Genomic DNA, 25,776 nt, shown 5'->3' on the forward strand with positions numbered 1-25,776 from the left:
CCTCCAGTTCTAAAAATCCTTCTGGGTTGGGTGTACCTCTACATCTGTGCACCCCTCTTAGCAAGAGGGGTGCACAGATGTACAAATACACCCAACCCAAAACGATTTTCAGAAATTGAGAGACAGACTTGTTTTGCATCTGTGCCTCAATTTCTAAAAATCGTTTTGGGTTGGGTGTACCTCTACATCTGTGTACCCCGTGCACAGATGTAGAAGTATACCCAACCAAAAACGATTTTTAGAAATTGAGGGACAGGTGCAAAGCTAGAGCCTCTTGCTTTGCATCTGTCCCACAATTTCTAAACATCTATTTTCCCCGGCTTTTACCTGGGCCGCCAGAGAGAGAGACACAGTATGGATGGAACAAAGGGCCATCCATACTGCGTCTCTTCTCTCCGGCCGGGGGCTCAGCCCCGACTTCATTCTGCGGGGGCGGGCACGTAGCCCCCGTACTCGGCGCCCCTGGACTGGGAAGGACAGGACTGGACACAGACAATAAATAGTGCTTGGGGTTGCTCTTTTAACAAAGGCCAGGCAATTACTAATGTAAAGCGTTTTCCTTTGTTAGCATCTGCATTCGTATGCATACATTTTTATTTATTTATTTATTTATTTTTATTTACGGCCTACGGTTTATTTCAAACCTTTGCCACAAGTAAACTGTACATTAGTGAAACATTTAGTAAAATGACGAGGGGCAAAAGAAAAAAAGGAAAGACAAGGAAAGGAAAAAGGAAAATAAATGAAGATACAATAGAAGCGTACATAGTTCGCCAATGTGCACAATTGTTCGACTATCTTGCAATGCAGCCGCGAGATGTGCTGCTGGTAGTCAATGAGTAACGTGCCATTGTCGCTTCAGTTCGTTGGAGCTGGTTTCACTGGATATGTATTTATTAGAAATTGAGCGCCATTTTTCTTTGCCCCGTTATTACCGCTAGTTGAGGAGTGTATTTCATTTTTTTTTAAAGGTGATGGGTGACGGGAGTTATATTAATTTTTGTGGCCATGTTGGTGTTTCAAAGATTTCTTTCAGCATTATCGTTAGGGCGAATATTACACGGGTATTATTTACCCTCCCATAGTTCGCGACACCAATTCTCGGCGTCACTTGTTTGAAAGTCTTTCATGAAGGAGCCCAAACAGTTTATAACAAGATCACGTGCTTGAGTGTTTCAGATGGTCCACTGCATGCATACATTTTTAGGCAATTGAAATCATGCTGTGGTGTTAGTATTTCCCCATCAGAGGAGTGATCAGCAGGTCATGGGGGGAGGGGGAGAATAGCTCATTCTCGCAGCATTTCTTAAGTGTGTGTTTCAGACCCGGAGAGGGTTAGCTGCTTGGAACACTGAAGCTGCACGTGAATAGTCTCATTCTACAGCATACATTCTCCTGTGCAAAGAAGTTGGCTGCACCCACACAACACAAGTACGTTCACCCTCCCCCACAGTCTCTAAAGTTAGACCCTCTCACATTTGAAGGGGCTAGTCCCCCACATTTGAAGGGATAATAATTTAGCATTTATATAGCGCTACGAACCCTCAGGAAGCTGAGTGCTGCTTTTTATTACCCATGGTGTGTGGTGCTCATTTGTCGACTTCGGAAGGATGAGCTTGGCCAGAATTCAAACCTGTGTCAGCAAGCTCTGCACAAATGTCAAAGCGAGCGCTCTACTCGCTGTGCTATCGGACCGGCTAATCCCCCCCCCCCCCCCCCGGAAATGTTGTCCCAGGTGCACACCTGATTATTATGGACACTCCAAACTCCAATCCGAAACACACTCCGCCTCTTCCCACGTAGCACACCCAATCCTTTTCCTCCTGTCAGTGAGAACGCTCCGGTGTGCATGACGTCCTGCTGTATGTACCCTCTTAGCACTGTCCCGCCAGGTTAAGCAGTTTCACGTCACCCTACGCCATGCGGGTTCCGGGACTGGATGGGACTCGCCTGGCCGCGCTGCTACTCGGGGTCTCTGCCGCCGCCGCCGCCTTGATAGGAATGACGCTGCGCCGGGCGGGTCTCAGGCGGCGCATTCAGCACAAGACTGAGAGGGGCAAGCAGAAGAGAGAGGCGGCGCTGGCGCAGATGGAGCGAGCGGCGCAGCGCTTCAGGAGAGAGGTAGGCGCTAGTGCTCTAATGATCACCGCTCCATTGACATATCGTGACGGGGACGGGGGGGGGAGGGGGACTGTAACCGAAAGGTGTCCTGTCCTGTGACTCTTAGAAAACTCAACATTTTGGGGAAGGCGTCTGCGCGCCCGCTGTTATGGGTTGTCTGGTTTCTCTAAGAAATGAAATTCTGCCTGCGAATACAATGCTGGAATGATGTACGCAGCGCTGGCTAATGGGCCGGCTCTCGCCGGATCTGAAATCCGGCGGCCGGCTCACCTCAGACCTGTCATGTCTCAGCCATGTCAAACAGCACACGGTGCGCTCGTACGTGATCTAATGTTCTCTGTGCGAGCGCTCTGTGCACACAAAGCCCGTTTGCACAGTGCGCTTGCACAGAACATATCAGATCACGGAGGCCCAGTGGCATTGGCGGGGGGTGGGCAGGGCAGCTGTGGGACATTTCATTGGGACACCTCTCCCATTCAGCACCTCAAAGATGGTGCCCATCAGAGGGTGAAAGGTGAAACAAATACATAAACGAATGTTGTCCTGCTGGCTGGCAGGACATGGTGTGCTGTGCAATTCCTGCTGACCACGCTCATTCTCCTGCCGCAGCAGGACACCTTACCTTTTCTGAATGAACAGGGAGGGGTGCCAGTACCAGCACAGTGCCCCCAAGCAGCTCTGGCCAGTAGAGGCGCGCTCACGTTGCTATGTGTAAACAGAGCATTAAAATGTGAGACGTTAGGTACTTTTGGGAGGGAGGGGGGGACTATTAGCAGGGACATTTGTCCTTTAGAAATGTGGATTGCGAGTCATAAGTGTACATAATGTACAAAAAAATAGATTGGTGTGCAAGTGTCCGGTTTGGGGGTGCGAATAAGACCATATGGAATTCCGCGCACTGCACTGGTTAGCGGGTAGCACCCCCGCGACCTCCGTTCTCCAGGGTTGGTATGCAGCAATATATGCGACCAAATTGGCCCAAAGGACAAATAACCCACATTGTATTCGAACAAATTGGTCATTCGGTCAGTTTGCCACAGTCAGATAGACTAATACCCTTTAAACCTATATTTCTCAGCATTTTATACGGGAGTAATCAATATTCCCATAGTAAGCACTGTTGCCAACATCTGCGCATGTGCTATAACACACTATTACCTGACTACAAATAATAACTTTTTGTCTTTTCTATTAATACATATACATCAGGATTCAGATACCTGGCTACTCTATTGTGTTTAAACATCGACTCGGTTTAACATAATACGTACGACCGAAAATCATTGACATTTCTAGCATTTGTGCCCAATGACCTCACAAGCTAGGAGTACGTCGCTCATACCAGACGAAACAGTGCAACAAATTTGCTCCGTTTAATACATTAGCTTGTTGATTCAGTTTTTAAAAATGTCTCTGTTACAAAAATGGAACGTTTGTAATATACATAAACTCTTTTTACATCACTGGTGCATGCTGTCAGAGCATCTCAGTCTCACCGAGACATGGTTCACGGCCAGCTCTGTCACGAGCTTTGAGGCTCTCCTCACTGATGGCAACAAGATCCTCTCCGCACCCAGATCCACCCGGCCCGCAGGTGGTGTAGCCCTGATCTTCCCTGAGTGGATGCCTGACTCTATCCTTCCCACGCAGACATACTCTTTTGAATGTCTTGTCTGCTGGCTTTCTCTGTCTCCTAGCCACGCTCTTACTATGGCTCCTATCTACCGGCCTCCTAGTCAGATCACCTCATTTCTCTCTGAGTGGGCGGACCTCTCATTCTCCCTCCTGGCCTCAACCACTCAACTCTTCCTTCTTGGTGCCCTCAATATCCATCTTGACACTCCTTGTTCCTCCTCTGTGACTCCCTCTCTATCCTCTACTCTGGCCCGACTCACTGTGCAGAGCACACACTTGATGTCTTGATCTCTTCTGACCTCCCCTCTCCATCCCTCTGACCACTCCTCTCTCCTGGAGCGATCACTCCCTCCTTTCCTCTCATCTCTCCCTCTCTTCCTCCCCAGGCCAAGCCTACCAACACTGCCACCTACCTTCTCGGACACTCGGCCCATGAAACGTGTGTCAGTGGAGGCTTTCGCCTCGCCTTCTCTCCCCCCTCCACCTCTGGCCGAATCACATCCTGACACAGCCCTGTCTATGCTCTACTCTTTTATTTTTGATACTCTCGGCTCTCTCGCCCCTGTCATGATGATCCGTTTGAAGCCCAAAGCCAAGGGCAATTCTTGGTATGACTCTGGCCTGGCCACATTAAACGTAAGTGTGGGGCAGCTGAGAGGAAACAGTGGCTTCTTGTTCATCCGCTGACAAACTGGCTGTCGCCTGCTCCAAAGGCAATACCGAATCTCTGTTTACACCAAGAAGAGATCCCACATCCAAGTCTGTGTCTCTGCGGCATCTAACAACTCGGCCGAACTCTTTAAGGTCTGCAAGGAGTTGGCCAACCCTTTTGCAGTCTCTACCCCTCCCCCCCGTTGCCTCCCAGGACCTTTGCGCGGTTCTTGCCTCTCACTTCATCTCAAAAACCCAGGACATCCTGTCCACCCTCACCCCCCATTCACCTTCTCTCCCCTCTCCTTCAGTGTACTCTGACCCTCGTTCAGCCACCCCACACTCTCTTTCTCATCCTTTCCTCTTTTCTCCCCTGACGAGGTAGCTAGACAAGCTTGATCTATGAAAGTCACGTCAAAACAGGTTCATTCCTGTTCTTCTAAAACCATCAAGGACCACATTGACACCCTCGCTCCAGCCCTGGGTGAATTCTGCAACCCCTCCTTTGCCTCAGGAACTTTCCCCTCCCCTCTGAAGCTCTCTTGTGCATCGCCTTCTCAAGAAACCCACAGCTGATCCTACTTGCCCGGCTAATTATCACCCAATTTCCATTACTCCTGGGCAAACTCCTGGAAAAGCTGTCCATCTCAAGGCTTAACCTTCACTCTGATTCTGTTGGCTGTCTCCACGACCATCAATCTGGCTTTAGAGCTGCTAGAAGTGCTAAACTGCTCTCCTGAACATCCGTGAAGATCTGCTTTCCAACCTTGACTCTGACATTCCCTCTGTCCTCATCCTACTTGATCTCTCGTCTGGCTTTGACACGGTCAAACATACCATCATGCTCAACCGTCTCCGTGACAACCTGGGTATCACCGATCAGGCCTTGGCCTGGCTGACCTCTTTCCTCTCTGATCGACCCTCCCAGGTACAACTTGGGTCCTTCCTTTCATCTACCTCCCTGTCTACCTGTGGTGTTCCCCAGGGGTCTAACCTTTCACCCTGGCTCTTCAACTAATACCTGGCAACTCTCGCCCAACGCATTGCCATTTTCTGCTCCAATTTCCAGTGCTATGCTGATGACACTCAACTACTTTTCAGGCTTTCCTCGGCCACCTCCTCCCCTTCTTTCACTGATTGCCTATCTGCCATTCAGGATTGGTGTGCCGCCAACGATCTCTGCCTGAATGCCAACAAGACTGAGATCCTCCTCATTGGCAAACCTTCACCCTCCTTTCCCCTCGCTCTCTGTCCGGCCTCCCTTGGTCCTCCTCCTACCCCCACCTGAGAGGCTAAGACGCTGGGGGTCATCTTTGATTCCACGCTTTCCTTCTCTGCCCACATCTCAAAAAAGTCAAACGTCCTACTGCACCTCCTCAAAGGTCCTCTGCCTTTCCTCTCCTTCCCCCAGAAGCTCACTGTCTCCCGAGCCCTGGTTCTCTCTAGGTTGGACTATTGTAACAGCCTCTTTTTAAATCTACCTGCCTCTACTCTCCGCTCTTAGCAACTCAACCAGAACCGGACTGTGAGACTTGTCCTTGGCCCCAAGCTCTGGGATCGTATTTTTCCAGCCCTGAAATCTCTCCACTTGCTCCCAATGGATGCAAGGAATAAATTAAAAACCTGTTGCATTGTCCACAAGGCTTTCTGGGGCCTGGGTCCAAAATATCTTCAGCTGTCCCTTTGTAAATATCTCCCCTCTCAAGCACTTTGCTCCTCTACCTCTAACTCCCTCAGGGTCAGTCGTTTTTCAAAGAAACGAGCTGGGGGTAGATCTGTCTTCGGCTGGGGCCTCCCTCTGGAACAGCCTCCGTGCCACTGTGAAACTTGAGGAGAAACATCTCCGGATCCAGAAGCACATCAAAACCTTCCTTTTTGCTTCTGCCTTTGCCTCTCCTCTTCCCCTGCTAATCGGCTCTCTCTCGGCACCGGGCACCTGGCCTACCCTCTGACTTCCGGGCCCAGGTACCTGCTCACCCTGCCACCCACCTTCAATGTCCTCCAGGCAATCGGATCTGTAACCATACAGCCACCCTTTTGTCCTACACTTAACAAACAAACCCCATCTGTTGCCTTAAACCCAGCACTTGCCACTTGTTGGCTGCACTACCACTGTGTTTTTTTTGCTTTTTATTATTTATCTGTTTTTCATTGCTCAGAACTTTCCCCTTCTCCCCCCTTCCATGCACTTTTCCCCTTTCCCTCTCCCATGCACTTGCGCGCTCTCAATGTCAATGGGTCTAGTAAGATCGTTGTATTTGTTTTCGCTTGTTCCCCTCCCTTGCCTTTTCGGGCTCTGAAATACTTGTGTACGAGCGCGATACAAATAAAATATCAATAACAAAACAAAACTGCAGCACCATTACAGATGCAGGAAACTCATCTATAACAGCTCTGTGGGGCAAAATACATGCAAACCTCAAAATGTGCATATAGATTGAGCCAACAGAAGTGACTTGACAGAAAAGTATATTGCAAGGAGCAGCATTAGTCTTTGATACTTGGAGGCACCATGGAAGTGACTAGAATAAGTTGCTATAAGTAAGCAAACAGTTAGCGAAACGAAGCATAGCCATGACATGGAGGGTAAAGCCAAGCGGAGTGTGAATAGGTGGTGGGATTACCTGAAAAAATGGTCGACAGCTGAAACAGGGGCATGGGAGAAGGCGCTGAGCACACAAAAGCAAATACCTAGACGGGATCTAATGCAATGGACAACCCTAACCGTTACAATGTTCAGCCAGTCCACAGATAACGACTTAGCTCAGACGATATAGACTAATCCGAAGTAAGAGTACCGGACCCATTGCAGATATTGTATAATGTACGAAGGCTTGCGGAGGGTGGGAATGGAATATTTCTGGGGAATGTTGACATGTTTTAATGTTTGGTTGAAGGACACTGCAACGACAAAGGATTGGTTGCTGCGATATAAGTGTAATGCTGTGTAAAACCAATAAAACAAATAAAAAATACATTTTAAAAAAGTAAGTAAAGAGTGGCAAATAACTCTGTGGTGAAAAATACCTAAATTGCACTATTATTATACATGGAGCAACTCTATAGTCATGAGGCTTTTTTTTATAATGGCAAGATGTATTAATGTAAGATATGAAGTGAATCAGTTGCTGCGCTGCAGGTAAGACACTGTGCGATTAAATGGTTTGCCCAGCATCACACACTTTGGTTAAGGGGCTGATTCATGGAAATGTGCGCAAAAATCCTGCAAGGGCCACACTCCGAGAAGGACCCTGCGCGAGCCTGCGCGCAGAATAGAAAATGCGTGTCCGTGAATTCACGGAATTCGCTGCGCAAATGAACCGTATTCGTAATTCGCACCCAAAATGGCCCTGACACGCCCCCCACGCAAAGCATGAACAGCCTGAAAAGCTACCTTTGCGTGCTCCTATGGGCGCGAATACATTGCCCCTTCAAACAATGCGTAGGGTTCCCCGCAAGCAGGCCTGCATCTCTGGGACCCTGCGCAGGGTCCCCCGTAACTATTGCCTTGCCAGCACCCCGACAACATGCGTATGAAAAATCTTAACTCAGTAAAAACTCTGCAAATCTGCGTGCGAACCCCTGTTAACCGCTCGTGCATACCGCTACACTGCATACGCGTACCCCTAAGTAAGATCAGAACCCTGATTGTGTACACGCACCCCTAGATCAGATATGCAAACCCACCCCCATGCTGCGATTCCTATGTGCAAGTGTACATATGCTTGCCTTTGGGTGGCCATTACTATCAACAAGAGGCTGCGCTGTTGGTTTCATGAATAAGTGTTGATTGGCACAGTTATGGGCGTGCGAGGGATTACCAGCAGGCTGTCCCTTGGAACGCAAACCTTTTCACATGTTCTTCCCCATTTTCTGTGTCCCACCCCCTTCCGAGCCCTCTGCGCAAGCCACGCCCATGCTCTGCATGGTGAATCGTGCAAGGTGATCGACAGCTCACAGAGGCGTAGTGAGCCTGTGTGTACTCCAAGTAAGTCCTGCGCAGTCGATTCCATGAATCAACAAACAGGGATTTGCATGCAGAATGGCACCCAAATCCCAGTTTTTACACGCAAATAATTCCATGAATCGGCCCCCAAATGGTAAAACCAGGATGTGGACAATTTAAGCAAATGAACACATCTTCCAAGGTTTCATTGATACAGATATTTATTAAGGTTTGCTCTGCATTTCATGTGCTTAAATAATACTTTATAGCAATGCCTTGAAAGCAAACCACATTATATAATAAACTAGCCTTTCATATAAACTAGCTATACTCTATATACATCGTTATAGAAATATGTTGAGAAATAAGATCATGGCTTGCAAAGAAACCATAGCATTATGTAGATTAATGGGGGGCATAACAAATCCATCTTGGGTTTAAAAGCCATAGTCATTATTTTATAAAGCATGCCACATTAGGCACCCTTGTCGCTTCTGATCACCCCATTCATATTTCTTAAGTGACAAATGTCCCTGCTAATAGTCCCCCATCCCTAAAATCAATGTTTAATGGCTCCCATCATAATGTTCTGTGCCAGGACTATCAGGGTGCTAAGCAGGAACACTGTGCTCGGCACCCTCATTGTCCTGCCAACGGGACATCTTTTCCTGTGAGGGTGCCAAAAAGGAGAAACGTCCCACTGCCAAATGTCCCGGTCTGGCACTAAAAAAGCCACGGTGGAGTGGTGGCGGAGGGAAAGCTGTCCACTCCTGCCTCCCCCGCTCGGTATGCCACTGCCACTTCTTGTCGATTCCTCATTGTGCTTTTCTAAGGGGTTCAATTTAACATTAACTTGCACTTTGCTCCCTACTGTAAATGTGCACTGGCTTATCACAGAAAATGTGTCACCGTACAATTGGAAATGTTAGCAAAACTATAAGCATTAGCTATTACTTTATTGAGCAGTCTCTGTGAGCCAGAGTATGCAGGTCACTCAAACATGTATCCGCAAACCTTCAGAGCAGGGAGCCAGAGTAAGCAGGCTACTCCGTCCTTGTGAGGAATTGCCATCTGGCAAGGGTGCAGTGCCCTGGATTTTATTTTTATTAGAATGTAAAATGATGCTGGTGGTTCCCTCTCCAAAGGGGTAATCTAGTAACCAGATGCCCCTTTTTCGCAACTCCATGACAAAAGCATAGTGTACTTGTGCCATGCCCTATCAGTAGCCTGATCCACAACACCTGCTCTGCTTGTGGCAAAGAGCAGGCACAAAGGTCATACGATGCCCACTCCACTGCTGCAGTGACGGCAAAGACAGTGCAGCACAGAGGCGACATTTAAGATATGCCCTCTGTACCCGAACTACAATGATCATGAGTACCCCATGCCGGTGGCAGGGTACACTCTAAGAATCAGCTTGGCCTGAGTTTAGGCATAGTGCATGGTGCTACTTATGATGATTGCTGGCACATCCCAATTGATATTGCACATGTATCAGCTGCTGTGAGCCAGCTATGCTGTAGAAAAGAATGTGTATTCGAGTCAGACAACTAACACGCAGGAAAAAAACCCAGGGGACCCAGCCCCTCTTTGATTCTCTTAGTGAGGGTCAGTAACTCCCTCCCCCAGAGACAGCCACACCGCAGGCAGCTGTCCTGGCCCAGGTATCAAAGGAGCACACCAATTCAGGAGGAATAGCCTCCCACCAGGGTGCTGCATGTCTAAAAGTCTTTGTTGTCAGTAGGATGGAATGGGGCGATAGTATGATGGGCAGGAGTGCTCTGGACACTGGAAGGGGTCTTTCACGATCTTGGTTCTCGCTGTCTCTCTTTCATGTCCCCTACACTTCCTCTGGAGCAAAGCACTTTGGGTGTGACATCAACAGAGAGAAGTCCACTCCAACCACGAGCAGGGATTGGTCCCCTAAAGCAGGCTTGCTTTAGAGCAATCATGTGGTGACTTGTGCCTGTAAAAGAAGGGGTTTTACGCCCCTTCAGCAGAATACCCTCAGTTCCTCAAGGTTTCTTTAAGGCCGAAAAGATGTTCTGAATATTCACATTGGACCTTCTTTGGGACAGTTGCACTGTCCAAAGTCCTCAGCCTGAGGTAAAGAAGGAGCTGTTGACTAGGAGCAACCATTCTGCAACAGTTCTCCTAAAGCTTGAGGAGCAGACCCTGAATGGAAGCATCCTGTTCTCAAGACATCTGTGTATGCCTCACAGCCACCAGAGATCCAGACCAGCCGAAGCTCCCTGTTCTACCACACTGAACCAGTCACTCAGTGTTTCCTGCATCCTAAACCATAGGGAAGGCGCTGGAGCTGGCATTCCTCTAACCAGCCGAACTATTGCACTGCATCTAAACCAGATCGACTTAGCGAAGAACGTCACCTTCTAGGCCCGAAGCGATTGCTAAACCTAATCAACAGAGGTTCATTTGCAGACTAACTGGGGGTTACAACTACAGCTCGGCCCAGTTAGCCTGATGACCATGCCCTATCAGTAGCCTGATCCACAACACCTGCTCTGCTTGTGGCAAAGAGCAGGCACAAAGGTCATACGATGCCCACTCCACTGCTGCAGTGACGGCAAAGACAGTGCAGCACAGAGGCGACATTTAAGATATGCCCTCTGTACCCGAACTACAATGATCATGAGTACCCCATGCCGGTGGCAGGGTACACTCTAAGAATCAGCTTGGCCTGAGTTTAGGCATAGTGCATGGTGCTACTTATGATGATTGCTGGCACATCCCAATTGATATTGCACATGTATCAGCTGCTGTGAGCCAGCTATGCTGTAGAAAAGAATGTGTATTCGAGTCAGACAACTAACACGCAGGAAAAAAACCCAGGGGACCCAGCCCCTCTTTGATTCTCTTAGTGAGGGTCAGTAACTCCCTCCCCCAGAGACAGCCACACCGCAGGCAGCTGTCCTGGCCCAGGTATCAAAGGAGCACACCAATTCAGGAGGAATAGCCTCCCACCAGGGTGCTGCATGTCTAAAAGTCTTTGTTGTCAGTAGGATGGAATGGGGCGATAGTATGATGGGCAGGAGTGCTCTGGACACTGGAAGGGGTCTTTCACGATCTTGGTTCTCGCTGTCTCTCTTTCATGTCCCCTACACTTCCTCTGGAGCAAAGCACTTTGGGTGTGACATCAACAGAGAGAAGTCCACTCCAACCACGAGCAGGGATTGGTCCCCTAAAGCAGGCTTGCTTTAGAGCAATCATGTGGTGACTTGTGCCTGTAAAAGAAGGGGTTTTACGCCCCTTCAGCAGAATACCCTCAGTTCCTCAAGGTTTCTTTAAGGCCGAAAAGATGTTCTGAATATTCACATTGGACCTTCTTTGGGACAGTTGCACTGTCCAAAGTCCTCAGCCTGAGGTAAAGAAGGAGCTGTTGACTAGGAGCAACCATTCTGCAACAGTTCTCCTAAAGCTTGAGGAGCAGACCCTGAATGGAAGCATCCTGTTCTCAAGACATCTGTGTATGCCTCACAGCCACCAGAGATCCAGACCAGCCGAAGCTCCCTGTTCTACCACACTGAACCAGTCACTCAGTGTTTCCTGCATCCTAAACCATAGGGAAGGCGCTGGAGCTGGCATTCCTCTAACCAGCCGAACTATTGCACTGCATCTAAACCAGATCGACTTAGCGAAGAACGTCACCTTCTAGGCCCGAAGCGATTGCTAAACCTAATCAACAGAGGTTCATTTGCAGACTAACTGGGGGTTACAACTACAGCTCGGCCCAGTTAGCCTGATGACCGCTGCCTCATTGATCGCACATTGACACACACATGATCATCACTTCGATGACTGTCACCCGTCTACTCAAACCGCTGGAGCGCCTCTCGCCAACCTCTCCCAGCAGCTAAAGCCCGACTCGGCCTGGCCAACTGTGAAGCGTGCTTGGGGTAGCCATGGTCTGCAGCATTGAACAAGAGCTGTCTGACCGCATATACCACCTGTGTTCGCCCTACTCGACGCCCACTTGCTGACAGAGCCTCCGTGATCCTACGTACCTAAACTGGGCCTGATCAGCTTGCATCATCGTTCGACATCGGGTCTGATGCGTCCGCCCACCAAGAACTGAATCCAGGTACTGTTTACACTGAACTGCCCCAATGGTCCACTGGGATCCTGGAGACTGGTTAGGTAACGATTGCTCCTGTTTTCGTCCTTTGGGGTGGGTTTTTCTATAGTAATATTTTTCTACGTGGAGATTGTGTTTATAATTACAGTGCTTATTTTTTATAGAACCTTGTTTGAACATTCCCTTTATTTTGGAGTGTCATTCTGTGTTGTCTGAGTCACTACTGGTTCCCCTTCAACAGGATTATAGCCTTTCTTTGGTCCACGTTACCACAAAAGGCGAAGGAGGTATATCTCTTCATTGTCCATGTTTTACCTTTATGATTATGTTCTGTTTTAGTGTGTCAAAGTATGAGGGCTGAGTGGGCCTACTCATCCTTGAACTCCTGCAAAGCGGAATCCGGTTTCCCACAGTCCTGTGTGCGCAGAGCAGTGAGCCAGAGTAGGTGGGTAATTCCATCCTGTATCCGCAAACCTACAGAGCAAGGAGGCAGAGTGGGCAGGTCATTTAGTCCTAGATACACAAACCTTCATAGCAAGGAGCCAGAGTAGGTGGGTCATTATTTCCTGTATCCGCAAACTTTCAGAGCAGTGAGTCACAGTAGGCTCCTGGATGTGTAAAGTAGGGAGTCGGTGAAGGCGGGTCATTCTGTGCTGTATAAGCACCCATCAGAGCCAGGAGCCAGAGTAGAAGGGTCATTCTGTCTTAGATATGCAAACCATCAGAGTAGAGAGCAGAATAAGTGGGTCATTCTGTCCTGTATAAGCACACCATCGGAGCAGTGAGCCAGAGTAGGTGGGTCATTCTGTCGTGTATAAGCACACCATCAGTTCAGGAAACCTGTATAAGTACACCATCCCAGCAGAGAGATAGGTAGGGTATGTGGCCATTGAGTCCAATATATGTACACTGTCACAGTTGGGAGCAGGTATTTGTGACACACAGCCTTTTATGTACACACTATTAGACAAGGGTGCCAGTGTATGTGGGTCAATCAACGCTGTACAAGCACATCATCAGAGCAGATAGAGTATGTGGTGTGACAAATATGGAGACTTCTTCCCTAGGGAGAGCCCCCCACCCAACTTTGAGCTTAGGGAGGTGAGCCCACCAAGAAAAACCCTCCCTAGGGTTTTGGGAAAGCAGTACCTCACTGTGAGTGACTTCCCTCTAGGAGACAAGGACTCCCATTCCTAGGGGGAACTTCCTATACCTAGAGTATTATCCGCCTACATGGTAGTAAGATAGACGGATAGTGCCTCAATATGTTGATCTCAAAACAACCCTGACATTACCTCTATATGTTTGGCTCAAGATAATGCCGACACCTGACAGGGAACAATACGCACCTTCTTAGTCGCAGAGCAAGAATAAAGAGCCAACAACCCTTGAATGGAAAGAGAGAAGCCATCGCAGAGGCGAGCCTCCAACATGGGGATGTTGGTGAGTGGCTGGGCCGTGCTGAACATCAGTGCCCGTCCTGCAAAGGTCGACTGTAGACAGAAACTGCTTTCCCACATCCTGTCGTGTGCTGAGAGGAGGCCTGCACCTGAGTGAGCTGCATTCTTCAACTGGAACATGTTGCACCAGCATCTGTGGCCGACCAGGGACTCACTCGAACCTGCAACTCCTGGCCACAGATGTTCAGAAGAAACGGTGGGAAATGCGACCTCTGACGACCCTCTGAAGACCTGCCAAGTCCCAAGAGAAACCGTAAAAGGGGGCGGGGGCAAAAGGGGGAGTTACAGTTGTACGTCTCGTAACTCCTAGATCCTCCTTTAAAAGTTTTCCTATTTTTGGAAAAGTTTATATTAGTTTGGCGTTGCCATAACATGCTTGCGCAAGCTCCATTAGAATAATATCTTGTTTAACTAGATTTTTTTTACTTGGAGCAGCAGCATGGGTAAGGTGTTTTTGAAGTGTTTATGCATGAACATGTTCCATCTTGTGTTTTCTGTGTTTGTTTGGCTTTAACATCGTGTGTCTGGAGCTCTGCTCTCCCTTTTATTCGGAGCAGCAACGTGGGTATGGTGTTTTTGGAGGGTTTGTGCATTTTAACCTGAAAGCAAATTCCATCTCGTGTTTTCTGTGTTTGTTTGGCCTTAACATTGTGTGTCTGGAGCCCTGCTTTCCATTTTCCTCCCAGCCCCTCCTTCCTCTGACCCCTCCCACAATCCTTGTTCCCCATTGGTCCCGGGTGCCAGGTCCTCGTGACCTGATCTCCCCCATCAAGAGGCTCTCCCAAGGTTTGTGCCAGGGCATTTGCTGTTCCCGTTTTACCCCTGTTCACCCATGGTGCCCAAGCTAAAAAAAACCTCCTGCAATTCCAATATAAGAACCCTTGCAACCTATCTCCCAGGCATCGCTCTGCCATTTCCAATCTAACTGCTCTTCAAGCCTAGCTTTCACCATAGAGTCCTACCCTAGCAGTGCCCCTGCTACAACCTACTGCACCGTCTCTGCATCATGAGACTCCCCTCGCCTGTAACCCACCCCCAGTGTATTTCGTACCACTAGCCACCACAAGCGCTTACCTAAGCACCCCACTTGTTTTACTCCCAGTTCTCATAAATTCTGTGCATACCTGAACCTAGCTGTGTTATCCAGGCTCTGTTCACATTTGAATTTAGCTATGTTTTCAAGGCTCTGTGCATACATGAATCCAGCTGTGTTGTCCAGACTCTATTCACATTTGAATCTAGCTGTGTTTCCAAGTATTGCTCATACATAAATCTAGTTGTATCTTCAAGGCTCTGTGTATACTTGAATCTAGCAGTATTTTCCAAGCTCTGTTCATATTTGATTCTAGCTGGGTTTCAGGCACCACTTTTACGCACCTGCAGTTACCATGATGACCAACTCACAATCCAGAGGGGCACTCAGGCGCAACACAGCCAAACTCACCCCCTTTCCCTTGCCCCGTTCCCACCCTCTAAACAGACACCTGCTCCTAGGGAAACTCACATCCTCAATCCACCCTTGGCCTCTGGCCTGCCCACCCACTCCATACCATCCAACTCTCAGTCCATGGGAGCACTCTAGCACACCAAAGGACTAATCTTTCCCCACTCATTCTCTTCCCCTGCCTTGCCTGCATGGGAAACGCCGTCTCTCCCTCCCAACCTCAAACATTCCCACATCACATTCAAGGGACTCTTTGCACACATCACCTACATTTCCTGTCATACCCATCCCCTCTCTCCTTATCAATGCCGCCTTCATCCCTTCTCCTACAGACCACCCTCTACCTCAGTTTTCCCATCCCTAAGCATCGCCCAACTTGCCCTCACCAAAAACCCTTGTAAACCCCCCAACCCCAGCCATCCCTCCATTCCTTTCACACACACACCACAGGCACCCAAGCACACCGCAAAACATAGAGCCTGCAACACCCACACCACCATATCCCTGCATCCTCCCCATCTTCCACCAGTCATCCATCCACACTCATGCTGCAGACATTCCTGTGTCGCCCCCTTTCCAGTCAAATCCAGTAAAATCCCTATTTGACGGATGCCCAAACACCTACTCCCCCTGCAAATCCACACCTACCAAATGGAGCACCACATCACCTCACCCAATCTGTCCCCTCTCCCACCCCGACCGTTTCCCATAATTTACCCAACGCATCCCCCCAGCATGCTGCACAGTCCCCAGAAAACCCATCGACTTCAGGAACCACAACTGAAATCCTCCCAAACACTGCTTCGCCCTTCAACCTCTTCACATCTGACTCTCACCCAAAACCCAGTACTTCACAAACCCTCTTTCCACTTAATCCCCACCCATCCATTGACCCCACTCACGGACACAATGACACCATGGTGAATTCCATAGCATCACTGCATCAATCCAACACACCCAACTCAACCACCTCATCCTCCCAGGGAAGTACCCACCCTCTCCCATTCCTACACCTCACTTTCATGCTCATCAATGCCCGATCTGCTTCATCAGCTCAGAAAACCCAAATTTCATGTTCATCACAGAAACTTGGTTCTTGGATGACTTTGAATCCATTGCACATGAGGCTTTTCCCCCCTGAAAACACACTCATCACCCACAACAGTTATAAGAGAGGTGGTGGAATCGCCTTCCTACAAAAACCCCACCTAACCATCTCACACTCCGAAGTACAGCCTTGCAGTACAGCCTTGCATTGCAGATTGCCAATCTCTTCTAGTTAAACTCTCCATCCCCTTCTTACACACTCAGTTTCCTACTCATCCATAGGCCACCGGCTACGACAGACTCTTCGCCAATGCCTGTTTGCGACTCCCCAGCTGCTATACTGATCACACAGCCCTCACTCTGCCTGCTGAGAGATTTTAACATCTGGTTCCATGCCCTCGACAACCCAGTGACTCTCCGCTCTTAGACAACCTCAAAGCCCCCAACCTGACCCAGCTGTTAATGCAGAAAAAAAGGATTAAACCAAAGACAGTGCGCTGATCCAAACAATATTAATTGATTTTAATAATGCCAAACAATCAGGATTGTTATGACATATCTTTCCTAAGAAAGCTGTACAGTGCCCTAACCAAGCCAACATGTGCTTTGACGTTTTGTGGTCTTTTTCAAGGCACAGCATTGGCAAATATAACCATACATAATTATTCAATGATTCATTTGACATTGATAGTTTGAGCAAACATAGTAACCAATACAATACAGAGATATATTTCAAAATAGGAGTATCAAATAATAGGGGAATGAAGGGGTAGTAACAGGAGAGACACAGATCATTAATCAAGAGTACCATAAATCTCCTCCTCGAACGTTGGCCTAGCTGCTCACGTGATGTTCCTCCTCTGTCACTAGAATGGAGCTATCCCCCTTGATATTATTTCGGCGTATCTGCTCGCATTATGTCCCTCCTGGCCACATACCTGGCACATCACCTCTGGCACTAGAATGCAGCTATCCTGCATGATACATTTGGTCTAGCTGCACACATAATGCCTCTCCTGCTTCACATACTCTGCACAACACCTCTGTCTCTAGAGTGCAGCTATCCCCCATGATACAATTCAGGCTAGCTGCTCACATGATGTCCCTCCTGCCTCACATACTCTACACAACACCTCTGGTACTAGAATGCATCTATCCCCCACGATAAAGTTTGCTCTAATTTCTCACATGATGTCCCTCCTGCCTCGCATACTCTACACAACACCCTGTCACTAGAAGGCGGCTATCCCCCACAACAAGCTGTGTCTAGCTGCTCACATAATGCCTGTCCTTCTTCCCATACTCTGCCCAACACCTCTGCTATTAGGATGCACCTATCCCCCACTCTACAATTTGGTCTAGCTGCTCACATAATGCTTCTCCTGTTTCATATACTTTGCACAACACCCTGGTACCAGAATGCAGCTGTCCCCCATGATATAATTTGCTCTAGCTTCTCACATAATGCCTCTTCTGCTTATCACACTCCACACAAGACCTCTGGCGCTAGACTGCAGCTATCCCCCACAGTACATTTCGGTCTAGCTGCTCACATAATGCCTCTCCAGCTTCACATATTTTGCACAACCCCCCTATGATATGATAGAAACACTTTTGTACAGGTGCGTTATAAATGACATATCCTATGTGCGACTAAACATTGGTGGCAAGACAGGGGAGGACAAGACAAACGATCTTACTATGCCTTGTGCCATTCAGATGGTGCGTGTGTGACAACATCAGTGCAGGGGGAAGGGAGAGGGGGAAGTGCCAGGGAGAGAAAAGCGAGAAGTGCCATCAGGGCAGCATTGCTCTGAGTAAGTGCAGCCAGAGCAGCTTGGCTCTGGTTAAGTGCAAGCTGGAGGCAGGGGACTGTAGAGGTTTCAGTTAAAGCCCCTAAGTGCGCGGTAGGACCGGAGGCAGTTCAGGGGAGACTGATCATGAAGGAGCCTGCTACCCAGTGAGAACTCGGAGCAGGATAGCCAAGCAACCAGTCAGTGCGCAGACAAGTAGGTCAGCAGGGGAGGGAGAGAAAGAGGATAACAGAAAGGTCTTGAGATGCTTCCAGAACCTCAAGTGTTACGCTCACCTGATATCCATGGGGGCGCCATACAACACCGGATGAGAGGCTGTGCACTAACCTGGACCCCTTCTGCTTGTTTGTATGTTGGCTAGTGGACAGATCCTTGGTTTCTTGTGCGTTGAGCTCTCCGTCCTGTGTCTCTGCGCAGGGGCGGGTGGTAGTTGTGGGCTTTCAGAGGGCCTAGTTGCTTCACTGGTCCAATGCCCTTGTGTCGGGTCCAGACCGGCTGTGACACTGACTCTGTTTATAGAGTTTAGGTAAGTCTTTCAGTTTATGCTCCTACTCCTGTCTTCTCTTCGTTCCCTGTGCCTTTTCAATGTTTCCTTCCTCCTTAGTGCTCTTAATGTCTCTTTCTGTCTTCCACAGGAGTTATTGTGATTGCGGAGCTGCAGCGCCGGATGGATAATGCTCAGGTAAGTAGTTTAGCGTGAAGCGCCGTGCCGCTCAATGTGAGCTAGTTGCTAATCTGCCTTTCTTTCTTTCTCGCCTTCTTACAGGATGCAGTGCACTGACGATCAAGAGTGAAGTTCAATTAACGACCAGTAATTCAGGTGAGTGAGTATTGGTGTTTTAGCTTGTCATCTTTGCAGAAAGCGTCACGCGATGTCCAAACCCGCTGCTTGCCGAGTGTGGGTTATCAATAATGCAGTCCTTTTATTTTGCAGGTTGCGGAGCACACCGGAGATGGCAAGACCACCGAGCGAAGATGGACGTAGGAGTTGTTACTCACAGGTAAAACCCGTCAATGCTGTTCTTGTAGGTTCCCGATGTATACAGGTTGATGGCTTCAGATGTAAGCCACCGAGAGATGCTGATGAGCTGGAGCTGGACACGGTGAGCGTTACGCTGCAGGAGTACAGAATAACGCGAATCGTGAATCCCTATTCGGGCGTGGCTTATATAGCCAGCCACACCTGAAGACTGATCACACCCAAAACACTAGACTGCAAATCTCAGTTTTTGGAACTGAACTGTATAAAGGACCTCCATGTTGGATTAAGGTCCCAAGTGGTGCTTGCCTCATTCTGAATAATGAGCCTGGCAAGGCGCCAGGACTGAATCCATGTCCTCTGCTGATGGGCCTTTAAGGCCCTTGGAGCCATTGTGGCTCATCACAGCTGTCAGGGGCTGTTGCATCCGAGGGGGTCAAGGATAGGGGTTGTGACACAGGTGGTCTGCCTCAAGTTTGAGAGGGGCAGGGAGGCCATTCCAGAGGAGAGAGATCTACCCCCCACTCTCTGCCTGGAGAAGCATCTGACCCTCAGAGTGTTGAAGGAAGCTGTGCAAAGGGCGCGAGAAGGAAGGTATTTGTAAAGAGAGAGCTGGATGTAGTGTTGGCCCTGGCCCCAGAAAGCTTTGTGGTCGATGCAGTGTTTCTTGAACTTGATCCTTGCAGCCACTGTGAGCCAGAGGTACGGTCCCTGGTCTTGAGGCTAAGAATAAGTCTTGCAGCCCTGTTCTGGATTAGTTTCAGAGGGTGGAGAGTAGAAGAAGGCAGATTAAGGAAGAGACCGTCACAGTAGTCCAGCCTAGAGAGAACCAGGGCTCTGGAGACAGTGAGCTTCTGGAGGAAAGTGATAAAAGGAAGAATACCTCTGAGGAGGTGCAGCTGGCAGTGTGCCCTATTGGCAAGAGCCATGATGTGAGGAGAGGAGGAGAGAGTGGAGTCGAAGATGACACCAAGGTTTTTTGCTTCACAGGAAGCCGAAGGAAGAGGGCCTAAGGAGGGCGGCCTGAGTGAGAGATCGAAAGCGGGAGCAGAGCTTGCAATGAGAAGGATCTCTGTGTTACTGGTATTAAGGCAGAGATGGTTAGAGGTGCACCAATCCTGAATCGCGGATAGTCAGTCAGGAATGAGCAAGGAGGCTGAGGGGAGCCTAAAAGAGAGCGGAGTGTCATCCGCATAACACTGAAAGTTGGATAAGAAGGTAGAGATCAGGTGGGCCAAAGGGGCCAGGTAGACATTGAAAAGCCAGGGTGAAAGGGTAGAGCCCCGGGGAACACTACTTATGGAGAGAGAGGTGGTGAAGAGAAAGGACCCAAGTTGAACCTGGGAGGGCTGGTCCAGGAGGAAGGAGGTCAACCACTCCAGTGCCTTATCATGATGCCCAGGTTCTCACGGAGTCGATTGATCAGGATGGCGTGATTGACCATGTCATAAGCAGAGATTAGAGAGCAGATCTTCACGGGTGTCCAGGAAAGCAGTTTCCATGCCTCTGGCTGCTCTGAAGCCAGACTGGTGGTCATGGAAACAACCAACAGATTTGGTGTGGAGAGTAAACCGGGAGATGGCCAGCTTTTCCAGGAGTTTGCCCAGGAAAGAAGTGATAGTGATTGGGCGATAGGGGTGAAAGAGTTATTGCAGAAATTGGACAAGGCTGGAGCGAGGGTGTCAATGTAATCCTTGATGGCCGTTTGGACGACACTTTAATAGAAACGTCATCAGGTGTTGTCAGAGAGAAAGAGGAGAAAGGAGGAGAGGGAGAGGGGGCCAGAGGGGGGTCGAGAGAGGAAGAGGAGAGCGAGAACAGGATGTCCTGAGTTTTAGTGGTGAAGTGAGAAGCCAGAGCTGTACATAGGGTGTGGGAGGGAACAGGAGAGGTGGACACTGCAGAATTTAAAGAGTTTGGCTGTGTTGTTCGAAGCTGCAGAGACGCAGGCTTGGATGTGGACTCTCTTCTTGACAGGACAGAGAGTCTGTATTCAGGCCTCCAGATAAGGTGCGTACCAGGCCTTTTTATGCATGGAAACCTTGTAAATCCGACAGCTTTATTATTTTCCTGTGTACATTTACGCACAAGTTTAGAGCAGAGGGCAGTGCAAAGGTCAGGTTACTTGACAAAAACCAGAATGCTTATTTTGATTTTTATCTACATGGATGTAATTGCAAGCCATGTATAAAAGCCTCTGAAACAGAATGTATTTCTCTGCAGCCTTTAAAAAAAGAAACTGCACACTTTAAAAGGAATGTTTTCTTTCCATTCAGCTTCTGCTGTGTTGATGCTCATGGAGGAAACAGAAGCACTGTGTATATTTATTTTCCTAGCATTTTAGGATTGTATAAGTAATAAGATGGATAACTAAGTTGCAATTGAGAATTCATCTTTTGTAACAAATTATGCTTTTTTTTCTCCAGTGAAAGCAAACCAATATTGCACAATCGTATTTTTCAGAGTTCCTGTGCTGTGTGCATAATCATGGGGGAAGGCAGATCATTATTACACTTACAATTTATATTAACATTCGAATTATAAATACTGTGTAACATTGTGAGTGGGCATGGTCTAGTTTACATCCATTCAACCTTGCGGTCAATGGGGTACATTACTATAAATGGTCAATGGCATCAGAGTCTTTGCTCAATGGTGAGTGATTGTCTTTACACCAGTGACAGGTGCTCTAGCCCCTCAAATCTTCAAGACTACAATTAAAACACCCAAAACATGACTCTCCAAGAAGTGCAAGCACTGTTCAAAAACAAACAAATGAAAGTTAAATAGTTGAAATAGAAACCCAGCAAAACCGTCCCTGTGATATCCAGATAGGTATTTAACTTCATGTAGCGCTTCATACATGGTTCGTCCAACATCTAGACACTGTGATTATTATACCTCAGTCGATAATCTCTGAAGGATGTTAGCCAACAAGATAGTTCAGCCGATTGAGAGCTTGTTAATGCGATCTGTGCATGATCTGTAGGTTGCAGGTTCAAATCCCGTAAAGACCAACTCAGCTTTTTATCATTTCGAGATTGATAAAGGAGTACCAACTTAGTTTTGGTGCAAAAGCGCTATATAGATAACTATTTGATCATGAGATTAGATATAGAATTTAGCATGGAGTCCTTGCCTCTGCACTGTCGTATCATAACATTGGCATAGCATTAGGTAGTAATAGCTCCAGGAAATGAGGATTTTCATTAAACATCAAAAGATAATTTTGCTATAAAACCTCAAAACACACAATACAATTCATGTTTGCTTAACTATGTAATTGGCTAGGTTTTTGTGTTTTCAACATTTAAATATATACAGGAGAGATCAAATGGACAGACCTTAGAGAAATAATGAAAGGTGTATTCTGTCACAATGCAAAAAGCTGCTGCATAGTAAGGATTTCCATACAGTTTTTGCACACATCGGCTGGATGTCCCATACATTTTATTCTCTTGAAATCACATCTAGTCTCAAAGTTTAAAAATGGGGAGTAACATACACCCAACTCAATTTTATCTGGGGCACTGTCTGTATTGCCTTTGGAGCAGGTGGTAGGCCAGTTTGTCAGAGGGTGTGCCCGTAACCTTTCACTTTCTCCCAGCCACCCTGCACTTGGATTTTCAGGGCGGCAAAGTCGGAGTCATACCAAGAGTTGCCCTTGGAGGTAGGTTTCAGGCAGATTCTCATGACAGGGGAAGGATGTCCAGAGTGTTGGAGATAGAAAGATGCAGGTTATAGAGGGTTGTGCCAGAGTGAGTCACATGACCGAGAAGGTAGGTGGCAGTGCTGGAGTGGGCCTTGCCTCAGGGACAGAGAGCTTCAGGTGAGAGGAAAGCAGAAAGTGGTCCGTCCAAGAGGAGGGAGTGGGGAGAGGGTTAGAGAGAAGGGGATGTCTGAGGAGATGAGAACATCTGAGGTGTGTCCAATAGAGTGTGTCGGACCAGAAGGTAAGAGAGAGAGAGAGAGAGAGAGAGAGAGAGAGAGATAGAGAGAGAGAGAGAGAGAGAGAGAGAGAGAGAGAGAGAGAGAGAGATTGATTAGAAGCATGCAGGTGGATGTTGAGGTCTCAGAGGAGGAAAAGCTGAGAGGTAGAGGCAAGGTGGGAGGAGAAGAGGTCTGCCCACTCCGAGAGGAAGAGGGCAACCTGGGCAGGTGACCTGTAGCTGGTGGCCACAGTGGGAGAGGCCAGGGAAGATGAAGAGCCTGCAGACCAGGCATTCAAAGGAAGAGTAGGCCTGCAAAAGAATGACAGAAGCAGGGACCAACTCTGTAAAGATCAGAGCTACTCCGCCTCTGGGTCAGTTAATTCTGGCCTAGGAGAGGATCTTGTAGCCATCAGGGAGCAGAGTGTCAAAGCGTGTGACAGTGTTGGCCGTGAACTATGTCTCGGTGAGAGCAATGACATCCAGGTCAAGTTCTTCGAGGAGGTGGAAATGCCAGAGGAGTGTTTGTGACAGCAGAGGGAAAGTTGAGAGTAGCGCCGCGGAGCAGGTTGCCACATTTGAAAGACTTCGGGATGGGGTACAGGAGTGAGGTGCACCCAGCGGCAGAGGGGCCTGAGAGTGGGCAGAGGTGGTGGCAGGAGGTGGCATAGAAGCTAGAGAGGAGGAGGAGGAAGGTGCCAGTGAGGTGGCAGAGGAGCCAGGGAGGTGCTAGTAGGAGTAGCAGGAGAAGGAAGGAACTTGATAAGACACGGAAGACGCCTATCGAAAAGGAGGAGGTTGGGCTGAACGCCCTGGACCAAGCCGGTGCCATTCAGATAGTCTTTAATGATGGTCTTGGAGTTGAGGAAGAAGGCCAAGAGGACATCCCACCGAGTGCCACCATTAATGGGAGAGGAAGAGCTAGGAGAGATAGCCTAGACCATATGAGAGGTCCATAGGCCTAGAGAGGTCAACAAGGATGTCAGTTAGGGTCTGTTTGGAGGAAACGCTCATGCGGGTATCAGCAATAGGGAGCCTGGGTTGGAGACCAGGCGATCCCTTTTGAACATTTTTCTACCAGACATGGTGAGAGGGATAGGACAGGAGATAGAGTAGTAGTTTTAGAAGATGGGAGGGATTGAGAGCACCATAGAGGGTGCAAGGAGGCAGGAAGGGAGTATGAAAGAGGAAAGGAGGACAGCCCAAAGCTGAGCACCACAGGAGGCAACATAGGGGAAGGTTCACACAGAATGAGGCACACAGGAGGAAACAAGCAGGCAGCCACAAGGGAATGCAGGAGCAGTGTGGGAGGAAGGAGGGGGCGGGGCGGGCCGCACTGTAAACACCCAGAATCGATTTTCTTGAAAAAAGGGGGAAAAGGCCTAATTTCAACACAAACAGCAACATAAGAATAGAAAGCGAACTGTCCATGAGAATTGGCTAAGCAATACAGTTCACTGAGATGCTTAGGGGTGGTGCAATATGAACAATAGAGTAATTTAGAGGGGTGAGACAAATTAGTGGGATGCAATGATTGCTGCACCCCCTGATCCACCGTACTTACTTTAGCAGTCACAGCGGTTGACGGCTGCAGGCTTCTTGCTTCCCTTGGCTGACACCAGCAGACACCATCTGGCGCTGCTCTTTGCCTTGGGTCCTTTGCTGCAGGAGGGCTGCAACGGATAGTGGGGCTGCCGTAAAGGAAACGCATAAGTAGCCCAAGCCCAGTAGGGGGTGGGGCAAGGGGCGGGCACACAGCAACACAAAAGGTACAATGAAGGGAAACCGAGACTGAGCACCCAGCGCTCACAAGAAACACAAAAAAGCAAACAAAAGGCCAAAATAGCATTGCCTTACCTCAGCGCCTGACACTAGAATGAATTCCCCATGACAAAATTCAGCTCAGCTGCACAGATAATGTCTCTTTCACATACTCTGGGATACCTCCCCACGCCCACCACATGTCTGCTCAACATGGATAAGTAGCAGGGACTTGGCCACCCGTACTAACCTTCATAATGGCTAATGTGCACACACGCACTCTATTTCTCTATGCCGAATTTCCCATACCTAGACTTTGGTCTACCAAGGGCATTCAACTTACAGAGAGTTGAGACCATACCAATGCTGAAAGGAGCTACACAAATGCCCATTACATTATCTTACTTATCATTGTACTATATAATGTATTGCACCTAGCAGTAATCTCAAGAATTTGTGAAGGTTAGCACATGTATTGCACTTGAAGAATTGTGAAGGCTAGCACATGTATCACACTTGAACTGTGAACGTTAGCACATGTACAGCACTTTGAAGAAACTGTGAAGGTTAGAACATATTTTGGACTTAGAAGAATTGTGAAGGTTATCACATGTATCACACTTGGAAGAAATTGTGAAGTTTTGCACATGAATTGCAATTGAAGAAATTGTGGAGGTTAGCAAATGGTTTATAGTGACATTTTCAAATCCCTTTTTCTCGAATGAAAAATGGCGAGAAAAAAATGGCTTTTTTTATTTTATTTTTTGTATTTTTTTTTTTATGGGGGGTTCCCCCAAACCCCTTTTTTTATTGCCCCTTTTTTGTCACTAACTAAACTAAAAAGAACTATATTCGGATTTTTTTTGGGACATTTTTTTTTGACAAAAAGTCCT

At 48.2% G+C, this 25,776-nt stretch overlaps 1 protein-coding gene across 2 annotated transcripts in view; it reads left to right on the top strand.

The window, feature by feature from the left end:
* The first annotated feature begins 1,756 nt into the window (after positions 1 to 1,756).
* LOC138548445 (vitamin D3 hydroxylase-associated protein-like) overlaps positions 1,757 to 25,776 on the top strand; it is a 726,529-nt gene continuing 702,509 nt past the window's right edge. Inside the window, exon 1 of one of the 2 annotated variants that reach the window (XM_069642277.1) lies at positions 1,757 to 2,121. In XM_069642277.1, the coding sequence (XP_069498378.1) occupies positions 1,921 to 2,121 (201 nt within the window). In that variant the 5' untranslated portion in view covers positions 1,757 to 1,920. The remainder of the gene's footprint in view (positions 2,122 to 25,776) is intronic. The other variant, XM_069642276.1, reaches the window with a different exon arrangement.

This window comes from Ambystoma mexicanum, chromosome 1q (genome assembly GCF_040938575.1).
Source record: "Ambystoma mexicanum isolate Mex_15411 chromosome 1q, UKY_AmexF1_1, whole genome shotgun sequence".
NCBI classification, from domain to species: domain Eukaryota; kingdom Metazoa; phylum Chordata; class Amphibia; order Caudata; family Ambystomatidae; genus Ambystoma; species Ambystoma mexicanum.